Source organism: Sceloporus undulatus, chromosome 11 (assembly GCF_019175285.1).
Source record: "Sceloporus undulatus isolate JIND9_A2432 ecotype Alabama chromosome 11, SceUnd_v1.1, whole genome shotgun sequence".
Lineage (NCBI taxonomy): Eukaryota > Metazoa > Chordata > Lepidosauria > Squamata > Phrynosomatidae > Sceloporus > Sceloporus undulatus.
The window spans coordinates 6,309,989-6,332,107 of record NC_056532.1 but is presented as its reverse complement, the minus strand read 5'-3'; the positions used below and the strand labels follow the sequence as shown (position 1 = coordinate 6,332,107).

Sequence of the window (22,119 nt, the reverse complement as noted above, 5' to 3'; positions counted from 1 at the left end):
TCAATTTGTAGGGAGATGGGAGTAGAGCCAAAAGCATAATAAGAGGCACCAAAATGTACACATGTTTATTATTTCCATTCTAAAGCTGTTCCTACCAGGAGAGGAGCCTTAGCCAAGAGATTCCAACCTTTTAAAATGTCTCTCTATGTGTGTGTGTGGTGGGACAGGTGTGAAAGCTGGGATGGCAGCAATGGAAAGGAAGGCGCTTAGGCATCCGGGGAACCTGAGGAGGGCCGGATTGAGCCCCAGGGCCTGAGATTGCCCACCCCTGCTGTAGTCCTTGTGCTTGAATAAGCAGAGAAAGGAGGGCAGCCCTTCAGCTCCTCTCTTCCACTTCCTTGCCTGCTTTCTGCTGATGTGACGATGAGCGATTAATGCAAGGCTCTCTCTTCCTATCCTTTCAGGCTGTGGAAGAGCTCCTGGACTCCCTGGAACTGGAGAAGAGCAGCTTCCACATGGGCCTGAGCCGGGTAATATATTTATATATTTGTTTCAGAGGCTCTGTGCGATGGCTGCTCCTTGGCTTCCTTGGGTCCACTGACCATCAGCCAGTTTTAGTAGGCTTGTACCATTTCCTAGTTGATCTTTGCAGCCGTAAACTTGGAAATGTTCAACCTGAAGAGGTTGCTGCACTGCAGCTCCTGTCATCCTTCCCCACTGGCTATGCTGACTAGGATGTGCAGTCCAACATTGGCAGCAGGGGTACAAGATCCCCCACTCTAAAATATTTTAAAATACAATAAGAAAGTAGAGAGATCCTTGGAACTAGAGCTTGTGGAAAAGAGGGTTTGGGAACTTTGTTGTTGGTGTTATGTGTCTTTACGTTGTAGCAGATCTGTCATGGCATTTATTTTGAGGAGGTTTCTTTCCTCCAAGGCAGAGAGGGTGTGATTTGCCTATGGTCAACAATGGGTTTCTGTGAATGAGTAGAGATTTGCACCCTAGTCTCCTGGATTCCTTGTCCAACAACTACACCATGCTGGATCCAATATAGTGACCCTGTCATAGGGTTTTCTTGGCCAGATTTCTTCAGAGGAGGTTTCCCATTGCCGTCCTCTGAGGCTGAGAGAATGGGACTTGCCCAGGGGCACCCAGTGGGTTTCCATAACTGAGCAGGGATTTGGACCTTAGTCTCCAGTGTCATAGTCCAATACTCAAACCACACTGGCCTTTTAAAAAATACTATACTTATAGAAAAACCCAAATTTGGACTATCTGGGATTTTGAATGTAAGTAGTCTAAGCTGTGAGCTGGATCCTCCAGCCAGCCATACGTTCTGCAACCGCCACTATCTGGACACTCTTCCAGGGTCAGGAACCGGGCTTTAAGCACAATTTGGGTCTGTCCAAACATGTGCGTAGGTTAGACTCGGTCACCTCTGGTGCAGGAACCACACACAGCGCACACTAGAGGCTAAACATTCAGTGGCGGCTGCTCAGCTGCTCTGGGGGAGCCGAGAGGGCTTCGCTTTCACCCCTCCTCAGCCAGAGATGTGTCGCACTGCTGGCTAATGCGTAGGGACAGCCGGGAGTGGAAGCTTTGTCACAACAATTGGGCACACTCCGGGAGCCTGTAGTTTCCAAGTGGACAGAGGATGGGCTCCGCTGGGCTTGTGTGTGCACCCTTCTTGCCACGCCAGTTAAATTAGGCTGGCAGCGCAAAAGGCTCCCTCCCACCGCACCAACCAAGGAAGGGAGTTGGTGGTGGGATTTCACTTGCATTCGTTGTGGGTGACCATTCACTTTCTATCCTTGGAAACTTCTCACAGATCTCCTTCAACAGCAGGCGTTGCAATCTGCTCTCCCAAATTATAGCGTTTTTGAGGAGGGGCACACTGCCCAAGATTTGCAGACTCCTGAATTCTTGATTTACCTTCCTAGCCCCCAAAGTTAGTCGTGGGGTTCTTTCAGGCTACTAACCTCATGGTGTTGGCCATTTAGGTAGAGAGGTTCTGTTTTCTTGAATCTCGAGATAGGGGGATGTTGTTTGGATGCAGAAGCTTCTCTCATCTCTATCAACCTCATCCTCTCCTCCTGCCCTTATTGTTGTTTTTGTGTGCCTTCAAGTCCTTTCCAACTTATGGCAATCCTAAGGCGGACCTGTCATGGGGTTTTCTTGACAAAGATCTTCAGAGGAGGTTTGCCATTGCCTTCCCCCTGAGGCTGAGAAAGTGTGACTTGCCCAGGGTCATCCCAGCCTAGCCATGGGTTGAATCCTTGTTTCCAGAGTCCTAGTCCTATGCTGAAACCACTACACCATGCTGGCTCCTGCCCTTCTTGCCCCTAAATGCCCAGACCTTTGACTCCAGTGGCGACCTCAGCAACCCCTGCATCCTTTTTCTACCCATCTTCGTTTTTGTGGAGTGAAGCCACTGCCAATGGTTTTGGGGCATCTCTCCCATGCCAAGATGGCAGCACTTTTGCGAGGGCACAAGCAAGATGGCGTCAGAAAAGACAGGGCAGGGCAGGAGACAATGTGGGTGCAGTTTGCCCACTGAGATGCTCGTGGAGATCTCTGTTTCCTCCTTGGCAACCCTTGTTAATCCCTACTTGCTTTTCATTGTGTAACCAGTTGAAGATGGAACTGACTCTGGCCTTTTCTGCCCTCCATCCCTTATCGTTCACCCCACCCACCCAAAAAAAGGTGTTCTTCCGGGCAGGAACATTGGCAAAGCTGGAGGAGCAGCGAGACAAACAGATGAGCAGGAACATCACTCTTTTCCAAGCCGCCTGCCGAGGCTTTCTGGCCCGCCAGCAGTTCAAGAAGAGAAAGGTATGCCAGGGTGGGACTGTGGGTCCAAAGGGAGTCCTTAAAAGTTGGGAGAGGGAGGGAGAAGTGTGAGTCACCCCCTTCTCTCCCTTCCACCGGCCCCTTCCCAGTCTGGGCCGACTGCCCGCCTGACACTTAGCCTAAAATGGGCAGCACTGCCTCCCACAAACACTGGGCAGAGGCCCAGAATTGCAGGCTCAGCCAGGAGTGCAGCTGGGACTTCCTAGCCCCAGGGAGATGGCTCTTTAATCTTCCAACAGGTATGGAGAGTCTCTCTCTCTTTCTGTGTATGTGTGTGTGTGTATATATATGTGTGTGTGTGTGTTTGTGTGTTTCTTTCATTAGTAGGCAAGGTGAGTGGACAGGAGAGAAGGGTGTCCCTTTCGCTTCTGCAAAAGATGGTCCATTTGGACATGTTGGAGCATTCGGGGAGGCATGGGGAGGCCTTATGGGCTTTGAGGGGAAGCCATTAGGGCTCTGATGGGTTTTGGTCATTTCTGGGAGCACTTTGTGAGGCTTGGGCCCATGGCTTTTGTAGGATCTTCTCTGTGAAGGAGGAGGATGCAGGTAAGGATGCTGTGGCACATGAAACGCCACTTCCTCCGTTCTTGCACTGAAACAAGAAGCAGTCTTGGCTTTTAAAAGTAAACCCACTTGAAGGAGTTTCCAAGTGGACAGTCTCTGCACAACTGTGCGGAGAAATCGCCGCTCATTAGACCTTATTAAGACCTCTGATCATTACAGTAGCACCGTTCACACAGCATGCATTTAATTCCTGCTCAGTGCCGCTTGGTTTATACACAGCTCTCTTGCAGGTGAGAAATACTGCATTTTTAAATTGCTATGCATCTTTTGGGAAGCTGCCCAATATCCTTTCCCAATTAAAAGGGACCAATTGGAGGTTGTTTTTATCACGACCTGTGAAAACATTTCCCTACATAAATCTCTTTTATAGCGACTGAGCCCAAACCCACTCCCTCCCCATTTTTGCCTTTGCCTTCCCAGTCCACCCGCTTATTACAGGCTACCTTCCTTCCCAGTTCTCTCTCTGTGTGTGTGTGTTTGTGTTTGTGTGTGTGTGTATCTGCACTTGGGCGGAGGAGCCATTCCGCAGCAAGGCGGGCAGAGGCTGTTATGTTAAGATTAAAGAGCTGTGTCAGCTACTCCGTTTATTACCCAACGCATAAACCAGAGACCCAGCCAAGGGGCTGCTCCCCTCCCGCCCTGCGCCCGTGTTTTCGGCAAGATTAAGCTTTACGGCTGGGTTTGGGAGAAGGTACTTTATGAGCGGCAAACGATAAAAAAAGAAAAGGACAAAATGACAACTAATTTAAGGGGTGTAGGTTGCTCCCTGCTCACATGCAGATTTTCTTCCCTCCATCCCTGAGCCTCTTCTTATTGTGGAAGAAGCCACTGGGTGTGTTTTCTCCATTGGGCGATGGGCTTTTTGACTCCTTGGTTCTCTTTCCCCAACAATCGTACAGATCCAAGACCTGGCGATCCGCTGCGTGCAGAAGAATATCAAGAAGAACAAAGGGGTGAAGGACTGGCCTTGGTGGAAGCTCTTCACCACCGTCCGGCCCCTCATCGAAGTTCAGCTCACCGAGGACCAGATCCGGGGCAAGGATGTGCGTATGATCCCTGTTTTGGAGGGGGAAACGCAGGGAATAGTACCTCAAGGCATGTCTTTTAAAGGACTCCAAGGGATGCTGCCTTGGTCTGTGTGTTTATTTAATTTATAACCCACCTTGCTCTTGGCATAAGACTCAAGGTAACTTGTTGTCATTGTTGTTGTGACATGCCTTCAAGTCAAGTTCAGGTTAAATTTTGTTAGCTGCCTTCAGTCCCTACGCTGGGAGAATGGAGGGGTATAAATAAATAAAATAGCAATAACAGCAACTACAACACAACATCAAAAACATAGAACTTATGGCAACACTGTCCTAGGATTTTCGTGTCTGAGTTTATTATTCAGAGGTGATTTGGCTTTGCCTTCCTCCTGAGGTTGCATCTGCACTGCAGAATTAATGCAGCTTGGCGCTGCTTGAACTGCCATGTCTCCATGTTGTGGACTCCTGGAATTTGCAGTTCGTTGTGGCACCAGAGCTCTCTGACAGAGAAGGTGAAATGTCTCACAAAACTACAACTCCCACGGGTCCGACACACTGATCTAACACACACCAGTGCAATACAGCCCAAAACGTACCTTTTCTGAGCTCTGGTGAGAAGACCTCTGCAATGCCTTTGGAAACCTTAAAGCTTTACATTCATTGACATTTCTTCCTTAGGGTTCCTTTTTATGCCAATGTACTTTCTGACTGTAAACATCCCTTTTAAAGAGAGAAAGGAAACCCTCTCCCCATCTCCCTCTCCCTTGACTTAAGCTCCGTTTATGCATCCTCTTGTGAGGAGATGCTTGCTCCATGGTCCTTACCTGACATTGCTTTTCTCAATAGGAGGAAATCCAGCAGTTGAAGAGCCGCCTGGAGAAGGTTGAAAAGGAGAGGAATGAACTGCGACTGAACAGCGACCGTTTGGAGAGCAAGGTGGATACCTAGGAATTTGATGGTGGTGGTGGTATGATTTGCTATCAGTTTGATGGCATACAGCAACCCTATGAATGAGAGGCCTCCAAGAGTCTCTCTGGGTCATCCTTTACTTGCAAAGTCAATGTAATAGTTGCAGCTTCCTTGGTCAAATCCATCTATCCGTAGTCTGGTCTCCCTCTTTTCCTCCTGCCTTCCACTTTCCCTAGTATTATCATCTTTTCCAGTGAGTCACATCATCTCATGATATGTCCAAAGTATGAGTCCCTCAATTTGCTCATTCTACAAAAAGTTCAGGGCTAAACTACTCTCCGGCCCATTTATTGGTCTTTTGGGCCATCCATGATATCCAAAGAGCTCTCCTCCAGCACCACATTTACAAAGAGTGAGTTCTTTTCCTGACAACTTTCTTTACTATCCAGCTTTCTCAGCCATATGCAGAAATAAGAAACAGGATGGCATAGTTGATTCTGACTTTGAGATTTAACGATATATCTTTGCATTTGAGGTTTTGTAGAGAGTTGGGGGGCAATCCATGAGCCGCTTAGAAAGATCAGTAGTTGGGTAGGTCCCACTTACACAGCTTTTTTTGCCTCCCTTTTACATCTCTTCTGCTTGTTGCCTCCTCAGATTACTGAGCTGACCTCAGAGTTGACCGACGAGAGGAATACGGGCGACTCGGCTTCCCAGCTCCTGGACGCTGAAACTGCAGAACGGCTGCGAGCTGAGAAGGAGATGAAGGACCTCCAGGTCAGTCCAGAGGCTCAGGAGTAGGGAGGCTTTGGGGCTACCTGGAGGCTTTGAGTTGGCAACCCTCAATCCCACCTCTTCATGCTCAAAGCAAGACCTACTGTGTCCTGCAGCTGAGCCACCATCTTTCAGGTTTACTAGTGGGCTGAGAAGGCTGAGCTGGTCTCTGATGTACCCCACAGGCTCTAATTTTTTAATCAGCAACATGTGGAAAGGGGCTTGGAAAATGGAGAAGGGACTGGGTTTGGGGGCATTGGTTTTGTCTTGCGCACTGAACTGACCCACTGTTTCTGCCAGGCCAAATATGATGCCCTCAAGAAGCAGATGGACTCCATGGAGATGGAGGTGATGGAGGCCCGGCTCATCCGGGCTGCTGAGCTCAACGGCGAGATGGACGACGACGACTCAGGTGGATTCTTTGGACCTTCATTCCTGCCTTACCTCACTCTCTGTCTCTCCCTGGCCACAGCTCTAGCTCTTCCTAAGAGATTGCACCATACTTTGTTGTGCTTTGGAAGAAGAATCAATTTTGCAAGTTTGATTCAGGCCCTCATAATTGCAACTCTGGTTTCTTTATACAAGAACTTTTGGCATCTTTTTCTATATGAAAGGAAAGCTTTCCAACCCTCAGAGGAGGGACATCCTTTAAAATACGGGATGCCTGCCAGCCCTAGAAAGGACAAGCCCAAATGTCCTGGCCCCCAAACAGAGGACATCCCTTGTAATATTGGGCACGGGTCAACCCTAGCCCACGCCTTCTGACTCCCCCTCTGGCCCACAGGTGGCGAATGGCGGCTCAAGTACGAGCGCGCCATCCGTGAGATTGACTTCACCAAGAAGCGCTTGCAGCAGGATTTTGAGGACAAGCTGGAGGTGGAACAGCAGGGAAAGCGGCAACTGGAGAGACGGGTGAGATGCCTTTCTTGGGCCTTCTTTCTCATTGCTTCTCTCTCTTTGTAAATGGCTTCTGCATTCCTTGCTTTGCTTTTTCTTAGTAATACAGTCAGGGTGTGCATTGCATATAGGGCATTGCATATAGGGCATTTGGCTAAAGGGCCTTTAGGGGGGAAAGTTTGATTTTTAGTGTGTGTAAAAGGTACAGCAAGAAGTACAGCAAGGCATATGTATGTCTCTCGGGGGCCTAATGCAGCCCCTTACCTTCCAACAGTTGCCCGTCCCTGCTATAGAGGGCTTTTGTTTTCCTTTTTGGACTCCTCTGCTGTCCGACCTCAGACCACCTTCATGATGGCCTGCTTTACTTTTCAGCTGACCGACTTGCAGGCGGATGGCGAGGAGAGCCAGCGTGCCCTCCAGACCCTGAAGAAGAAGTGCCAACGCCTGACGGCTGAGCTTCAGGACACCAAACTGCACCTGGAGGGTCAGCAAGGCCGGAACCATGAGCTGGAGAAGAAGCAGCGCAGGTGAGGAAAGTGGAGGAGGGAGGCCTTTTTGAAGGGAGGGCAAGAGCTGAACAAGCTTGGCTTTGCGGACTCATTGCGTCTCACTGAAAAGGTTTTCAGGCTGCTCAATCCCTCTTGGAGGTGGCTTCCAAGATTAAAGATAGTGCATCAAGAAAAACTAGAATTAACAAAATCCAGAGCCAGTGATAACAAGATAGGTACACATCCCCCAAAACAGCGGCCAAAGTCATAATCACAAACACAACACAAAACTGTGAAATGAACATTTTGAGGGCTGCCTTTCTGCGGCCGCAGCTCCTGTAAGGGCCAAACAGCATTGCTAGTGGTTGGGAATAGTGTGAGCTGTAGTCCAGAACATCTGGAAGGTACCAGGTTACCCTCACCTGCTGTAAGACGTGTATATAGATGGAGAGACAAGTCATGTTTAAAGTAGCTCTTCCACTATTTCAGTTCAGGATGGTTTGAACTGTATCCAGCAATCGTTGGAGATTTCTGTGCTGTCCCTTCATTTGAAAATGGCTGGAGGGGTTTGTGTAATACAGCTTCTGGAACCCTAAGGCACAGCCCTCATCCCTTTCCGAAAGTGGGAAGGTTTATGCCACTAATCCAGTTATCTTCCCTCCGCCTCACCTTGCCATTCTGCATCTCCTTTTGCTGCCCTTCATTTGAGGGTGGTGGCATTGGCACCAAACGCTGCCTCTCTGCCACCGTTGCTGCCTGGCATCCCGGTCGTTTTGTCTTAACGACAAGCTATTAAGGCATGGAGAAGTTGTCCGGAGAGCCGTTAGCATAAAAGCCAGCCCCGGGCTGTGCCCTCCTCTCCTCCGCCTTCTGCTCACCTCGCCGTCTCCTCTTCCATTATGAGACTCTCCTCGCCTTTTAAAAAACGTTATTAAGCAGCGGAGACGCTTTCATCTCATTATGGTAATGATCATACGGCCAAAAGGAGGGGAAGGAGGGGAAAAGGAGGGGAGGGAAAAGAGACCCGGCAAGTGAGAGAATCAACCTAATTAATTTCAATTTCCGAAAAGCAGAGCCTGTGTTAATGCTGCTATTTATTACCCACTGGAAAGAAGAATGGGGATTAGTTGACGTTTAACACGGGTCACTAAATAAACGGACCAATGACACCCACTGCTTGCTTTTGAAATGGGCCAGAAACTGGAAAGGGCACAGCGGGCTTGATCCGGACTTACTCCATGTGCACTTTTCCCATTCTCATGGAAGCGCTTGAGGCGTCCGGTGAAGGGATAGAAACCATAGGCTCTCATTATGGGATTTCCAGGCACGGTTTTAAGCTCATCGGTTCCCAGACACCCTATGTTTTGAGCTTGGCTCATTTCACCCCAGAGAGCCAACGTTTGAGCTTTGGACTAGGACTCCGGGAGACCAGGATCCGAGTCCCTGCTCAGCCATGGCAACCCTTGGGCAAGTCAGATTTCTGAAGAAATCTGAGCATGAAAACCCTATGGCAGTGTCCTCATAAGTCAGAGTTGACTTGAAGACATATAACCATGTCACAATTTCAGAGAGAATGGCGATGGCAAACCCCTTCTGAAGAAACTTGCCAAGAAAACCCCACGATGGATTCACCTTAGAGTTGCCATAAGGTGGGAACAACTTGAAGGTACACAACAACAACAGCAAGAACAAAAACAACAATTTCGCACCGCTCTGGTACATCAAAGTCTTGCCCATGTAGTCCACTAGTCTGCCTTCTATCCTTGGCGAATTTCCTCTGAACAGTGAATCTTACCAAGAAAATCCCATGATAGGGTTGCCTTAGAGTTACCATAAGTTGGAAATGACTCGAAAGCACACAACAACAACAACAACAGGTTGGTTCCAATCCAACAATAATTTTTTATCATCACTATTAGTTTCACAGTCTCCCAGGTGTCACCAACTCGAGTTTTGTACTATCAAGTTTAGATTCTGTCCAAGAATCTAGGAATCGGTGCCATCTTGTCAGATAATGTGGATAACTGTGGTGCCATGATCCTATCCAGGGCAATTTCATTCGGGTATTTTCTCAGTCCATTCGACATGGCTCTACTGAAACCACAGCTATTTTCTCTTCCCAGAGGCCCTGAAGCATTATTGTCATCATCACAAGTATTATATATGCGCAACTGGAACTTCTAATTGGGGCATTCTGGGAACTGCAGCCTCTCGAAACCCATGGCTCCCATGCGCCGTGCCTGCCGCCCATCTCTGCCTCTCAGGCTTCCCTCTCCATAGACTGTCTGTATCCGATCTCCCTCTAGCTCCTGCACAGCATCTCCCAGCGATGAGGGGTCCTCCCCTTCTCAACCCGCTCCCCCCGTTTTGTCCTTCATGCCTCCCTTCACTCTGCTCACTTTCCCTCCTCGCGACAATGGGATTTCTCGATTAGCAATCCCTGCAAACAGGCGCCAGGGAAGATGCTCTGCAATTTGCTCCCTGCTTGGGCTCTTCTGGTGGAAATTAAAGGCTTGTAAACAGCAGAGTTAAGAGAGGCCCCCAGCTGAGATGAGATTTAAGACAAAAGGGAGGGAGAAGGAAGGAAGAAGGAAAGAAGGAAGGGGGGTCTTGGCAGGGGACCAAGCTGGCGGGTGGCCACCGAAATTTCAAGAGGCAAACTAAGCAGAAAGGAGCTCTTTATGCTTCAGTCGGGGTTGCATTGACAAGGCTCCTGCGTGGGTCCCTTCCCTTGCCAAATGCTGCTGGGTGAAAAACGGAGTGCTGAGCAGCCGCGCAACCCTTCAGGGCCATGCATTCCCCATGCTGACTTTTGGGTTGCGTCGTGCCATTTGATAGCAGGCGCAGAATGCGCCGTGAATTTGCAGTCGTGGAATTTGAAGTGATGGGATTTGGCGTTGCAGAATCCGGTGGCCGCTCTCTTTGATTCCAGTCAATCCGTTTTATCTGTTCCCTTTCTTTTCTTTTCTTCCAGGGAAGCTGCTCAGGGAGGTGTTTTCTCCTCCTCCTTCCCACTTGATCCCTCCCAACAACAGTCCTGTGAGGCAGGCTAGAGGAGAACGAGTGAGAGAAAGAGAGTTTGAGAGATTGGGCCAAAGTCACCTACCGAGTTTCATGGCTCAGTGAGGATGTAGAAGTTTAATAGCAGGAAAGTAAATTAAAATCACAGGAGAACATAGGTAGGTTTCAAATGAGCAACGATAAACATGACATAAAGGGAGGCACGAAGGGCTCTGAAAAAGCCTAACAAAGCCACCAGAAAGAAGTTCAAGGTTTGACTCGGTCTGTGCTTCCGGGATGACATTTTAACTCCCTTTGTAGAAGCTGGGTTTATGTTGGTAGGAAATTATCCTTAATAAACGACAACACCGGTTGTTTGTATGCTGTTGAGAACCTCCTTCCTTTATGTCAACTAACTGATGCCCATGGTTGAGCCTATCTGTGTTCTCACTAGATTTAATTTCCCCCCTTTCTATTTGATTTACATCATCTTGCAAATCAACTGAGGTGTCCTTATTGTTGGAGAGCATTATAGATAAGCGAGGGTTTCGTCCCCTTTAGGTGTAGACACAGTGAAGACTTTGAATCATAGAATCATAAAGTTGGAAGAGACCGCAAGGGCCCTGATCCAGTCCAACCCTATTCTCCTGCCATGCAGGAACTCTCCCTCAAAGCATCCCCATTGATAGATGGCCATCCAGCCTCTGTTAAAGGACCTCCAAGGAAGGAGACTCCACCACAGTCTCCGAGGAAGGAATGTGTGTTCTTCTGTCGAACAGCCCTTACACTCAGGAGTTTCCTTCTAATGTTGAGCTGGAATCTCTTTTCCTGTACAGTAGTTTCCATCCATTGCTCCATTGGGTCCTGTTCTCTGCAGCATCAGAAAACAAGCTTGCTCCCTCCTCAATATGACATCCCTTCAAGTATTTAAACAGGGCTATCCTATCACCTCTTATTCTTCTCTTCTCCAGGCTAAACATCCCCAGCTCCCTGAGTCTTTCCTCATAGGGCTTCATGGTTTCCAGACCCTTCACCATTTTAGTCGCCCTTCTTTGGGCACATGGCTCCAGTTTCTCAATGTCCTTTTTAAACTGTTTTGCCCAGAACTAGACACAATATCATTCCAGGCGGGACCTGACCAGAGCATAATAGAGTGGCACTATTACTTCCCTTGGTCTGGACACTATACTTTTATTGATGCAGCCTAAAATCACATTGGCCTTTTTAGCTGCCACATTGCACTGTTGACTCATGTTCAATTTGTGGTCTACTTGGACTCCCAGATCCCTTTCACATCTGGTTCTCTCAGGTCCAAGAAAACCACTTTAACTACCACACAGTACTGCTTCCCTGTATTAATCTTGGCTGTTGTTGTTGTTGTTGTGGGACTTCAAGTCATTTCCGACTTATGGCAACCTTAAGGCAAACCTGTCCAGTGGTTTGCTTGACAAGATTTGCTCAGAGGAGGTTTGCCATTGCTTTCACCTGAGGCTGAGATAATATGACTTGCCCAACGTCACCCAGTGGGTTTCGTGGCCAAGCAGGGGTTCGAATCCTGGTCTCCGGAGTCCTCCTCCGTAGCTCAAACACCACTACGCCACACTGGTGGTGTTTAAAAACATTTATTAATATCTTAATGCTTTGGTTATCCCAGATGGGGTCAAACGCGGGTAAAGAACGCGTGGATGAAATTACAAGAGCCCAAGGTGTAATTGAGGCTGCAGCCATGCAGAATTTCTTGATTTCTTTTAAAGAGATTAGACTGGTCTCTGTAATTATCTTCTATTGACGAAGGCCAGTGTTGAGCCGAAGGCCGAATCGTGCTCCCAGCTGGTGATGCTCTGAACCTGATCGCTTTCCCTTCATTTGGCAGTCTCAGCTCCCATCGGGATCTTTGGTAGAGTTAGGAAAATCTACTTCTGGGAGGACTAAAACTTCAGTGTCTATACTGGATGAGATGTATGTTTTTCCTTCCTCGGAGGCTGTAGAATACCAAACCCCAAAAACAACCTCCAGGAGGAAACTGCAGTGTCCTGAGTTTCCGGTCGCCTCAATTCAAGTTAAGCCTTCCTGATGACTTATCTTGCCACTATTTATTTAAGGACATTATTTAAGGCCCCTCTATGTGTGCTTCCAATCCCCTTTTAAAGCCATCCCAAGTTGGAAGCCACTGCAAAGTCTTGTGAAAAGCACTTTTAACTATGCTCTGTTTGAGGAACGGATCCAGTCTTTTCTTCCCCACTAGTGAATAATAATAACCATCACAAGTACCTCCTGGTACATATGCTGTGCCCATGCGCCCGCCACCATCCAAAGTATGCCTGGCAAGTACATGGGACAGGGCCTTCTCGGTGTTGGCAGCTTCTCTCGGGAGGCTCCTTTGAGCCTCTTTCCTCCAAACCACGGTGGTCCAAACGGCACCATTTCCGACATGGCGCTGAATGTCGGTTGGGTCTCCAGAGCGTTCTTGATGATGCCGTTGCGCCGTTAAGCGAGTTGTTTGCTTTTAATTTTGATTTTTATTCTTAGTGCTTTTATGAGGTTGCAAGCTGCTTTGGGGGCTCTGTGTGCCCTCAAAACAGCAGCATATAAATATTCATCGCAAACGAACAGTGCGGCAGATGGAGTCAGATTGGGAATGGAAGGCAACCCATGCTTCAGCGCAGGTGGCAGGGCCAGGGGATGCTTGGTTGGTTGGGGACAGGCGGTGTTCTCCAGCCGGCAGCGGAAAGTGGAGTCTGACATGCACATCTGTTTTCTATTTCCACTCCACCCCTGACAGGTTCGACAGTGAACTTTCGCAGGCTCACGAGGAAGCCCAGCGCGAGAAACTGGGGCGGGAGAAGCTGGCCCGAGAGAAGGACATGCTCATCGCTGAGGTTTTTAGCCTCAAACAGCAGATCGAGGTGGGCAGCCCTTTAGGACAGTGGTGGCGAACCTATGGCACGCATGCCAGAGGTGACACTCAGAGCCCTCTCTGTGGGCACACGCATCATTGTCCCAACACAGAGTTCACTAGAGTTTGTCACTAGAAAGCCAGAGGGACGCAGCACTTTGTGATAAATAAGTGAGTTTTGGGTTGCAGTTTGGGCACTCGGTCTCTAAAAGGTTTGCCATCACTGCTTTAGGATGTAAGCCAGTATTCTGTATCAGCTACTTCATTGGGAATAGCCACACACTCTCAGCCTCAGAGGAAGGCAATGGCAAACCTCCTCTGACCAAATCTTGCCAAGAACCCCATGATGGATTCACCGGAGGGTCACCATAAGTTGAAATCATGAAGGCACACAACAACAAACAATTGTGAATATGGAGCAGTAATGAATGAGTGAGCGAAGTGTATTTAACTAAGTGGCTGATACTGGCTTTAATTCTTTGCTTATTGCCTTCTTGAAGAAAGCAGTGAAAAATTTAGCAGTTTTTGTGACGCTCTGAGAACACCTTTGAAAACCATGCAGTTTTCTAAGACTATTTGAGGTCAAGACTTAATTTTGCACAAAATTCGCACATGGTTTTGTGTGTGTGTGTGTGTTCTTTTGTGCACGAAATAGCATTTTCTGCCAAGGAAAAAACATTTTTGGCACATTTCTGCCCAGGGGCTAGACTTCCCCCACAGAATCTGTACAGCCTCCCTTCACTCCCCCAGTTTTCATTGAAAATTTGTACTGCTCAATATAGAGACAGGAAGAGATGGAAGAAGAGGTACTTTGATACACTGTGAGCATGTGTGCACCTGTGGCCTGTGAGGGGGACATGGAGAGAAGTTGCCCCTTGGTCCTCACACTGTTGTCTGTCCCTCTCTCCCCGCATCAAGTCAACTCCCATTGGGTTCAAGAAGGCGCAGTGAATGCCAGTGGGCAACTCCGATGGGCCCAGTTGTGGTTCTGAACTTGCCTTTCTTGGCATCCTCCTTTCCTTGCAGGAGAAAGACTCGAGTATGGCCAGCTTGACCCAGAAAGTGGAGACCCTGGAGGCTGAGCTGCAGGACCTTTCCTCCCAGGAGTCCAAAGACGAAGCCTCCCTCGCCAAGGTCCGGAAGCAGCTCCGGGACTTGGAGGCCAAGGCCAAGGACCAGGAGGAGGAGCTGGACGAACAAGCGGGCACCATCCAAATGTTGGAGCAGGTAAGTCGGAGGCAAGGTACCTCTCGCCCTTTCAGTCAGTGCTGGCTTGGCCGGTTTTCTGGGCGTGCCGGTTTCATGGAGGTGTGCATCCTCCCCTCCTCTCTTTAATTGTGTTTTGACACCCAAACTCCTCCTGTCACTCTTCCTGTGGAGGAAGTGGAGGCTCTAGTCAGGCAGGTTCGAACCCAGGCAGCAAAGAGGAGAGGCAGGCCTCCGCACGTCTCCAGAGGTGCTGGCGGATGGACCCAGCCATGCGGGCCTCCGAAGCAGCGGCAGCCAGGCGAGTAAGTGGCAGTGGCCTTTTGGCGCTTACTGAGCCATAGGAGAAAGAGGAGGAGGCTGTTTCACCTAAGCCCCCAAATGGCCACCCGCTGGGCTTTTGTTTGCCAGCCACCTTCGGGGTTCAACAAAGCTGGCACTGCTCAAAACTTCCCAGCCCAGCATGAGCCTGTTGGGCAGGGCAAACCCTGGCAAACAGTGCCCAAGTCCTGTAGGCATACAGCCTCCCTGCCGACCTGATTCTTAAAGCGGGAGGCAGTGGGTCGATGGGATGCTGGGGTCTCAGTATTTCTGCCAGCAAAGAAAAGGGCATTTAAGTGGGATTTGAAAGGCTGGCATGAAAATATTGTCAATAAAGCTCAAGGAATCGCCATGTTCTAGATAGACACGTATTTTGTTTTGAGCCTTGAGGAGAGGTGGGAAAGAAATAAAATGTATATCATTATCATCATTATTATTAAGTGTGGCTGAAATGGGAATTGGGGGCCAGTCTCCCCATTGGATAACACTGTTGTCTCTTGGTGTGCGAGAAGTGATGCCCCTCTCATTGGCGATAACTTTAAGTGGATGCAATTCTAGAAATTTGGACAGCGGAGCTGAATTCTTGTTTGGGAGGGGCAATGCCCTCAATATGTTCCCCCATCTACACCTGTGAAAAGTCAGGCACAGGTAGACAGTCCTGGGATGGCATTTCTTGGGCTCTGTTGGTCAACAGCCAGCAGAACACTTAGCATCTGGTACGGAGATCTTTGCCGATGCCAGTCTTTGGCTTCACTCTCATGGTTTCTTTCTCCTTCCACCTCAGGCCAAACTTCGGCTGGAGATGGAGATGGAGCGGCTGCGGCAGACGCACTCCAAAGAGGTGGAGAGCCGGGACGAAGAGGTGGAGGAGATCAGGCAGTCTTGCCAGAAGAAGGTAAAGAGGTGGAAGCTGTGACTTTGGGGCAGGGGTGGTGTCAGCGGCCACCCTCCAAGCCTCTTGGAAGATGGAGAGCTTCTCCAAGCCATTAAGTTTTAGGAGAGGTTTGGCTTGGGGTCATTGCTGTCATTAGCCTCGGCATTGGCTTCTCTGGAGCCTCTTCCACTCCCTACTTATTCCTTTCTATGAGCAGAGGCCTCAGGGTACTGCAAGTGACCAGGTTGGGCTTCCAATTAGCAGGGTAGGAACCAAGCCCAAGGGGTCACCAGCAGCAGGGAAAACAGAGAGAGAGAGAGAGAGAGAGAGAGAGGAAGGAAGGAAAGAAGGAGAGAGCAGGGGCATTATCTCCTCCTCCTTCTTCCTTGCTTCTTTCTTGTCTTTCGTTCAACACCCGCCCTTCATCTTTGGATGACACAGTAATCACACACAGACCGGAGAAAAAACAATAACACATCATTGCAATACTTTGCCTTCATCTTGGGCGGCGTTCCCAAGCGCCTTTGTGTCCCAGCAGGGCCTTACAACATCGCTGCTGCTCCTAACCGTTGTTGCTTTTATTAACTTTATTGATGTTCCGCCTTTTCTTCGGTGCTGGGACCCGGGGCGAGTGACGCAGTAAAAAGATTGCAATTTAGAATATATTGAAAGTCAGCATTAAAATCAAATTATTCACCCTGTTAAACAGTCAGCCCTCCGTATCCATGGATTTTGCACCCATGGATTCAAACACGCATGGCTTGCAAATATTCCGGGGTGGAAATTCCAAAGGGCAAACCTTACTGTTTGCCATTTTACTACCCCATTGTGTATCATGGGCCTTGGGCATGTGGCCATGCTAGGTGGGGATGGTGGGAATTGCAGTCCAACCTCAGGGAGGCTGTATTTCCCCCACATTGGCCTTATTGAGGAAGGAGAATGGTGGCCAGGGGAGGCTGGATTTGAGAGCGCAGCGGCCCAGGAGGAAAGACGGTGGTGGCTGGGACTTCCCTGGCTCCCAGCTCACTCCCTGAGCCTCAAATTAATAAATAATAACCGTGACATTTCACAATCAATTAAGAAGTCAATACTGGGCAATGTTTCCCTCCCAGGGGAGGCGAGAAAGCTTCCTTAAGTGAGATGCAATCCCAGCCTTGCTAGAGACCTCAGGGCAGTTTGTAACAAGCCTCTGCCAGGGAAGAAATTGGCTGGATCAGGGCCTCCGTAATTGGTACAAATGCAGCTGTAACGCAAGAAGCACAGGGGCAAAGGAGCAAGCTTTAATAGTAATAAAAATAACCCCCCATCCCTTTTTGTTGGAAGGCCTATGCACCACAGACACAATGCACCTCCCATTGTGCATTATGCCCCTTTTGGGCACCAAGAATCAGTAAGCTGGAAAGTGTCCATAGAAGGGCAGCCGAGACGATCACAGGTCTGGAAATGAAGCAACAACTTGGGGAACACATTGGGTATCGGACTGAGAAGTGACAGTATCTGAAGGGATGCCATGGAGAAGAGAGAGACGGCTTGTTTTCTGCTGCTCCAGAGAAACTGGGACATGGACTAGTGGATTCAGATTGCAAGGAAAGAGATTCTACCTCAATGTTAGGGAGAACTTTTTGACTGTAAGAGCTGTTCAACAGTGGAACGGACTGCCTGGAAGGATGATGGACTCTCCATCTTTGTATATCTTTAAGGAGAGGTTGGATGGGTATCTCTCAGGAGTGTTTTAGCTGTGTATTCCTGCATGGCAAAATGGGGCTGGATTAGGTGACCCTTGGGGTCCCTTCCGACTCTCAAACTTTAGGGTTCTGTGTTCAGTAGTGCTTATTCCCAGAGTCATAGTTACCTTGGTGGTCGAAAGGAAAGCCAGAAGTGTCTTTAAATAAACAATGTCAGCTTATTATTATTATTTGATTCTTTTATTTATTTATTTATTAGATTAGCCATTAGGAGGACTTAATTTTAACTGAAGGGACTAGAAATGTAGGACACCCTCCCAAACCCCATTTCTTTTTGGAGGTTGCTTGGGTTCAGGAGTGTTGCAGTCTCCGAGGAATGTTAAAAAGCGAGGCAGGTAGCATTTTCTGAACAAACCGCAGCTTCTGCCTTTGGAAATCTCACGCTTCCTTTGGTAACTCTAAACGGCAAATTTATTTAATTTAATAGATTAATTAATCGGTTGAAATGCCTATGATTAACCGGCTCAAAAGTTTCCTAATCAGTTGACAGCCAAAGAATAATGCCTCAATTATTTATCGACGTCGTTTGTTCAGTTTATTTGGGAATCGCTTGTTGTTGTTTGTTGAAAACTTACAAAGACTTGCTGGCTTCCTCCCTCGGTGAGACCTTTGAGATTCAAAGTGGGCTGTGGATTTGGGGAAAGGGCCCCCACAAAACCATGTGGGGTGGAATCTCTTTCCTTGTGAGTCTAGTCCCTAGATCAGCAGAAAACAAGCTGGCATCCCTTCCAGTGTCCATAATGTCACCTCTTCATCTTCTCCAAGCCAAACATACCCAGCTCTCTTATGGGACTGGGTTTCTAGACCATCTTAGTTGCCCTTCTCTGGGCACATTCCAACTAGACATAGGATTTCAGGTGAGGCCTAACAAAAGCAGAATGGAATGGCATTGCTGCATCCCTTGAGGCAGACATTGTGATCCTGTTGATGGAGCCCTAGAATTGTGTTGGCTTTTTTAGCTGCTTCACTACACTTTGTTCACGTTTAGCTCGAGGTCTACTAAGACCCCTAGATCCTTTTCACATGCATCGCTTTCAAGCCAGGTTTCACCCATCCTGTATTTGTGCATTTCATTTTAGTTGCCTCAATGTAGACATTTGTTTTGTTAGTTTTGACCCAGGCACACAAAAAAGTAGCAGAGAGCAATCCTGCGCCCACAGAGCTGCCTTGATCTGAACCCTTTGGTTTGCTTTCATTGCTCAACAGCTGAAGCAGATGGAGATGCAGCTGGAGGAGGAATATGAGGAAAAACAGAAGGTGCTTCGAGAGAAGAGAGACCTAGAGGGCAGATTGGCAGCTGTCAGTGACCAGGTACAGGATCCTGGGGTAGAGGTGCTGGCAATGGGGGAAGCATCTTCTTGAAGGTGGTGGTTGTTGTTGTTGCTCTTATATTCAGCCTTTTCCCCATCCTAGGACTCGAGGTGGATTACATCAGTTAAAACAAGCACAGCTACACATTCGCAGTGTCCAAAGTGATGATTAAAAATGTAGTTATTGAAACGAAATCTCCCCTTCCCTGATATCGTTCCAGGTCAACCAGCGGGACTTTGAGACGGAGAAGCGGCTGCGGAAAGATTTGAAGCGCACCAAGGCCCTCCTGGCTGATGCTCAGGTCATGCTGGACCACCTGAAAAACAATGCCCCCAGCAAGAGGGAGATTGCCCAGCTCAAGAATCAGGTGGGCAGTGGTTGGCCTGGGGGAGTTGGCAGTTTCAAAAGCTGCATTTGCCCAGCTGAGTGGTTTGGTTGGCAGAAGGCTTGCAGTGGCCACTTTGGGCTCGTATCAGATAGCCTTTGGTTTTTAAGAGCCTCCACAAGGTCTCAAACCAGTTCCCCCAGAGGCCTGGCCATCCCAAGAAATTTGGCAGTGGTGGTGTTGGTGGCTCACTAGTGAGGATTTGGGGTCCGTTGGCCAAAAGGTTGGGAGTGAGATGGGAGAAGGAAGTGTTTGAACATCTGTCGCAAGCTTCCATCCTCCTAATGGTTTCTTGCCCTCTGGGCTGGGGCTTTGGGCTATGTGTGCCTTTCCTTTTAGCTTGAAGAGTCAGAGTTCACATGTGCAGCCTCTGTCAAAGCTCGCAAGTCCATGGAGGTGGAGATCGAAGACCTGCATCTACAGATCGACGATCTCTCCAAGGCCAAGGGAGCAGTAAGCACAGTTGTTTGTCTATTATTATGTATTAAAACATGCCCTACCCCCAAAGATCTCAGGATGGCATACAATGAAATCAGTTTTAAAAAGGTGATGCCAGGCTGAGCTTTTCAGAGCATGTCCCTCAGAGACAAAAAAGTGTGCCTGCGACTGAACTGAGCAAGGTCACTTCCTAAATGAGCTCCCTTCTCTCAAAATGAGCATACTCCTTTCTTCTTAGCCCTGCTTCCAGAGAAGTAGGTGAGTCTCAGCCTGAGCCATGCTGGTTCGCACGCAAGTGAGAGAAGAAAATGGTGCCCTTGGGTCTTTTCATTGGCCACAGATGTTTTGTGTATTTCACATACAATGCTCCAAATTGGTGCAAGGTGCGAAGGTTGTCATCTCAAATGTATAGGAAACTCTTGACAAAGACCTTTTAGGTTGAAATAGTGCTATGGCGCAGGCAAGCGGCATCCCACTGGCCCTGGATGGCAATGTGTCTTCACAAGGTCATGGATCTGAAGCAGACACTCCAACAAGCCCCAGCCCTGTTAGGTGGGACATTCCTAAAGGAGAGAAGGATTAAGAGGTCATCCGACTTCACTTCTCATCTTCTGTGTCCTCCCCAGCTGGAAGAACAGTTGAGCCGCTTACAGCGGGAGAAGAACGAGGTGCAGAGCCGTTTGGAGGAGGACCAAGAAGACATGAATGAGCTCATGAAGAAGCACAAGGCAGCAGTCGCTCAGGTGACCAGAAATCTCCCCAGCCGCCTCCTTTTGCAAAGCAAAGCATCCTTTGGAAATTGGGAGGAGAGGTTTCTCAGGGCTGAACCTTTGGGTGGAAATCTCACTACTGCATCAAAAACATTAGCATCTCAAGGGCAAAGGTTTCTGGCCTATGCCTCTGCTGTACCTGCTGGGCTTTTGTGAACAAGGGTCCCTTCCCTTTCCCTCTGTGGGGAAGCATTTGACCAGACCCTCCCTGCCTATGGTCTGAAACAGAACAGACCACTTTGCTATTTTCGCTACTTGTTTTATGTGTCATAGGCTTAAGAGAGTGTCAGTAATGGGGCTTTGAAGGGGGACAAGGGGCATTCAGCCCCTCTCAGTGGGGCAGCCTGGTGGTGGCAACTGTGCAGGGGGTAAAGGGGGCAGTTTTGGCCCCCTTAGAGAAGTGACATCACATCACTTTTTTAGTTGCCGTGTTTGGCCATTTTGCGGACTGATAAACAGAACTGGGGGAAGGGAGGTGTCCTGATGGATATGGGGTATCAGGGAGTGTGGCAGCCATCTCTGGGCCCTGGACAGTCAGAGTTGGCCACTGTTGTGATCTGGATTCTCACGAACCAAGGAGCTTGCGCTGTCTTCCTTAGGCCTCCCGGGATCTGGCTCAGATCAGCGATCTTCAGTCGCAGTTGGAAGATGCCAGTAAGGAGAAGCAGGAGCTACAGGAGAAGGTACTTGCAAGGGAGCCAGATGCCCCCAGTTCATTTTCTGCCTCTGTAAAGCCTGTAACACCCCTCCCTCCACTAAGACCTCCTTTGACTGAAAGCTTGTTCCCTTCCCTTCCTCCCTTTCCCTCCTGGTCTTTTCAGTTGCAAGCCCTCCAGAGCCAGCTGGAGTTTGTCGAGCAATCCATGGTGGACAAGTCTTTGGTCAGCAGACAGGAGGCCAAGATCCGCGAGCTGGAGACGCGGCTAGAATTTGAGAGGACACAAGTCAAACGCCTTGAGGTAAGGGACCTGGAGCCATTCCATGAACTTGTCTGATCGCAGAATCATAGAGTTGGAAGGAAGGGACCGTGGCGCCATCTTGTCCAACCCCATTCTGCCATGGGGAATCCATAGCTAAAACACTCCCAAAAGTCACCCATCCAACCTCTCTTTAATAACCTCTAAAGAGGGAGAGTCATAGAATTGCAAGGGACTGCAAGAGCCAAGTCCAACCCCTTGCCATGCCAGAATCCTCCCCTAAAATATCCCCGAGAGAGGGAAGGAGAGAAAAGACAGGCGAAGAATAAGTAAGTGGGGAAAAGAAATGGTGAGGAAAGAGATGAAAGAAGGGGTGATCCATCCCCTGCAGACCTCCACCTCCCGCTATAGATTACCCTAAGAGAACATGACCTCCCAAGGGACTTCCTTAGAGGAAAAGCCTCACACAGAACTCCAGGGACTGTGAATGAATAAGATAGCGGCAGCAATTCAGAGTATTTGAGGGCTGTGACAGGTAGGGGTGAGCCAACCGTGAAAGAGATGTAGGTGTTGATGGATGAACAAGGAGTAACCATACATCTCCCCTGCCCCAAATTTTCCTCTGCCTTGACTCTCTGCTCGATATGAACCTCCTGGTGCAGCCTTGCAACGTTAAAGCACCCCCAAAGTCTCTCCCCCTCGAAGGCCAGCCTTCTCTTCTGGATCTACACCTGTCAGATGCCCGCCCTGCTTGGTATTCTGCCACCGCAGCGCTTTCTTCCGCCGAGGGAGCCGAGAAGCTTTAGAGC

General features: G+C 48.9%; 1 protein-coding gene across 11 annotated transcripts in view; it reads left to right on the top strand.

Moving 5' to 3' along the window:
* The window catches only part of MYO18A (myosin XVIIIA), a 98,987-nt gene that overhangs the window by 57,927 nt on the left and 18,941 nt on the right, over positions 1 to 22,119 (top strand). For all 11 annotated transcript variants that reach the window (XM_042442234.1, XM_042442232.1, XM_042442231.1 and 8 more), the window contains 17 exons: positions 405 to 470; positions 2,644 to 2,772; positions 4,254 to 4,397; positions 5,226 to 5,315; positions 5,946 to 6,065; positions 6,363 to 6,474; positions 6,847 to 6,974; positions 7,332 to 7,486; positions 13,230 to 13,353; positions 14,370 to 14,570; positions 15,655 to 15,765; positions 18,696 to 18,800; positions 19,021 to 19,167; positions 19,525 to 19,638; positions 20,250 to 20,366; positions 20,993 to 21,076; positions 21,215 to 21,352. In XM_042442234.1, coding sequence (XP_042298168.1) covers positions 405 to 470; positions 2,644 to 2,772; positions 4,254 to 4,397; positions 5,226 to 5,315; positions 5,946 to 6,065; positions 6,363 to 6,474; positions 6,847 to 6,974; positions 7,332 to 7,486; positions 13,230 to 13,353; positions 14,370 to 14,570; positions 15,655 to 15,765; positions 18,696 to 18,800; positions 19,021 to 19,167; positions 19,525 to 19,638; positions 20,250 to 20,366; positions 20,993 to 21,076; positions 21,215 to 21,352 — 2,085 coding nt within the window. The remainder of the gene's footprint in view (positions 1 to 404; positions 471 to 2,643; positions 2,773 to 4,253; positions 4,398 to 5,225; positions 5,316 to 5,945; positions 6,066 to 6,362; positions 6,475 to 6,846; positions 6,975 to 7,331; positions 7,487 to 13,229; positions 13,354 to 14,369; positions 14,571 to 15,654; positions 15,766 to 18,695; positions 18,801 to 19,020; positions 19,168 to 19,524; positions 19,639 to 20,249; positions 20,367 to 20,992; positions 21,077 to 21,214; positions 21,353 to 22,119) is intronic.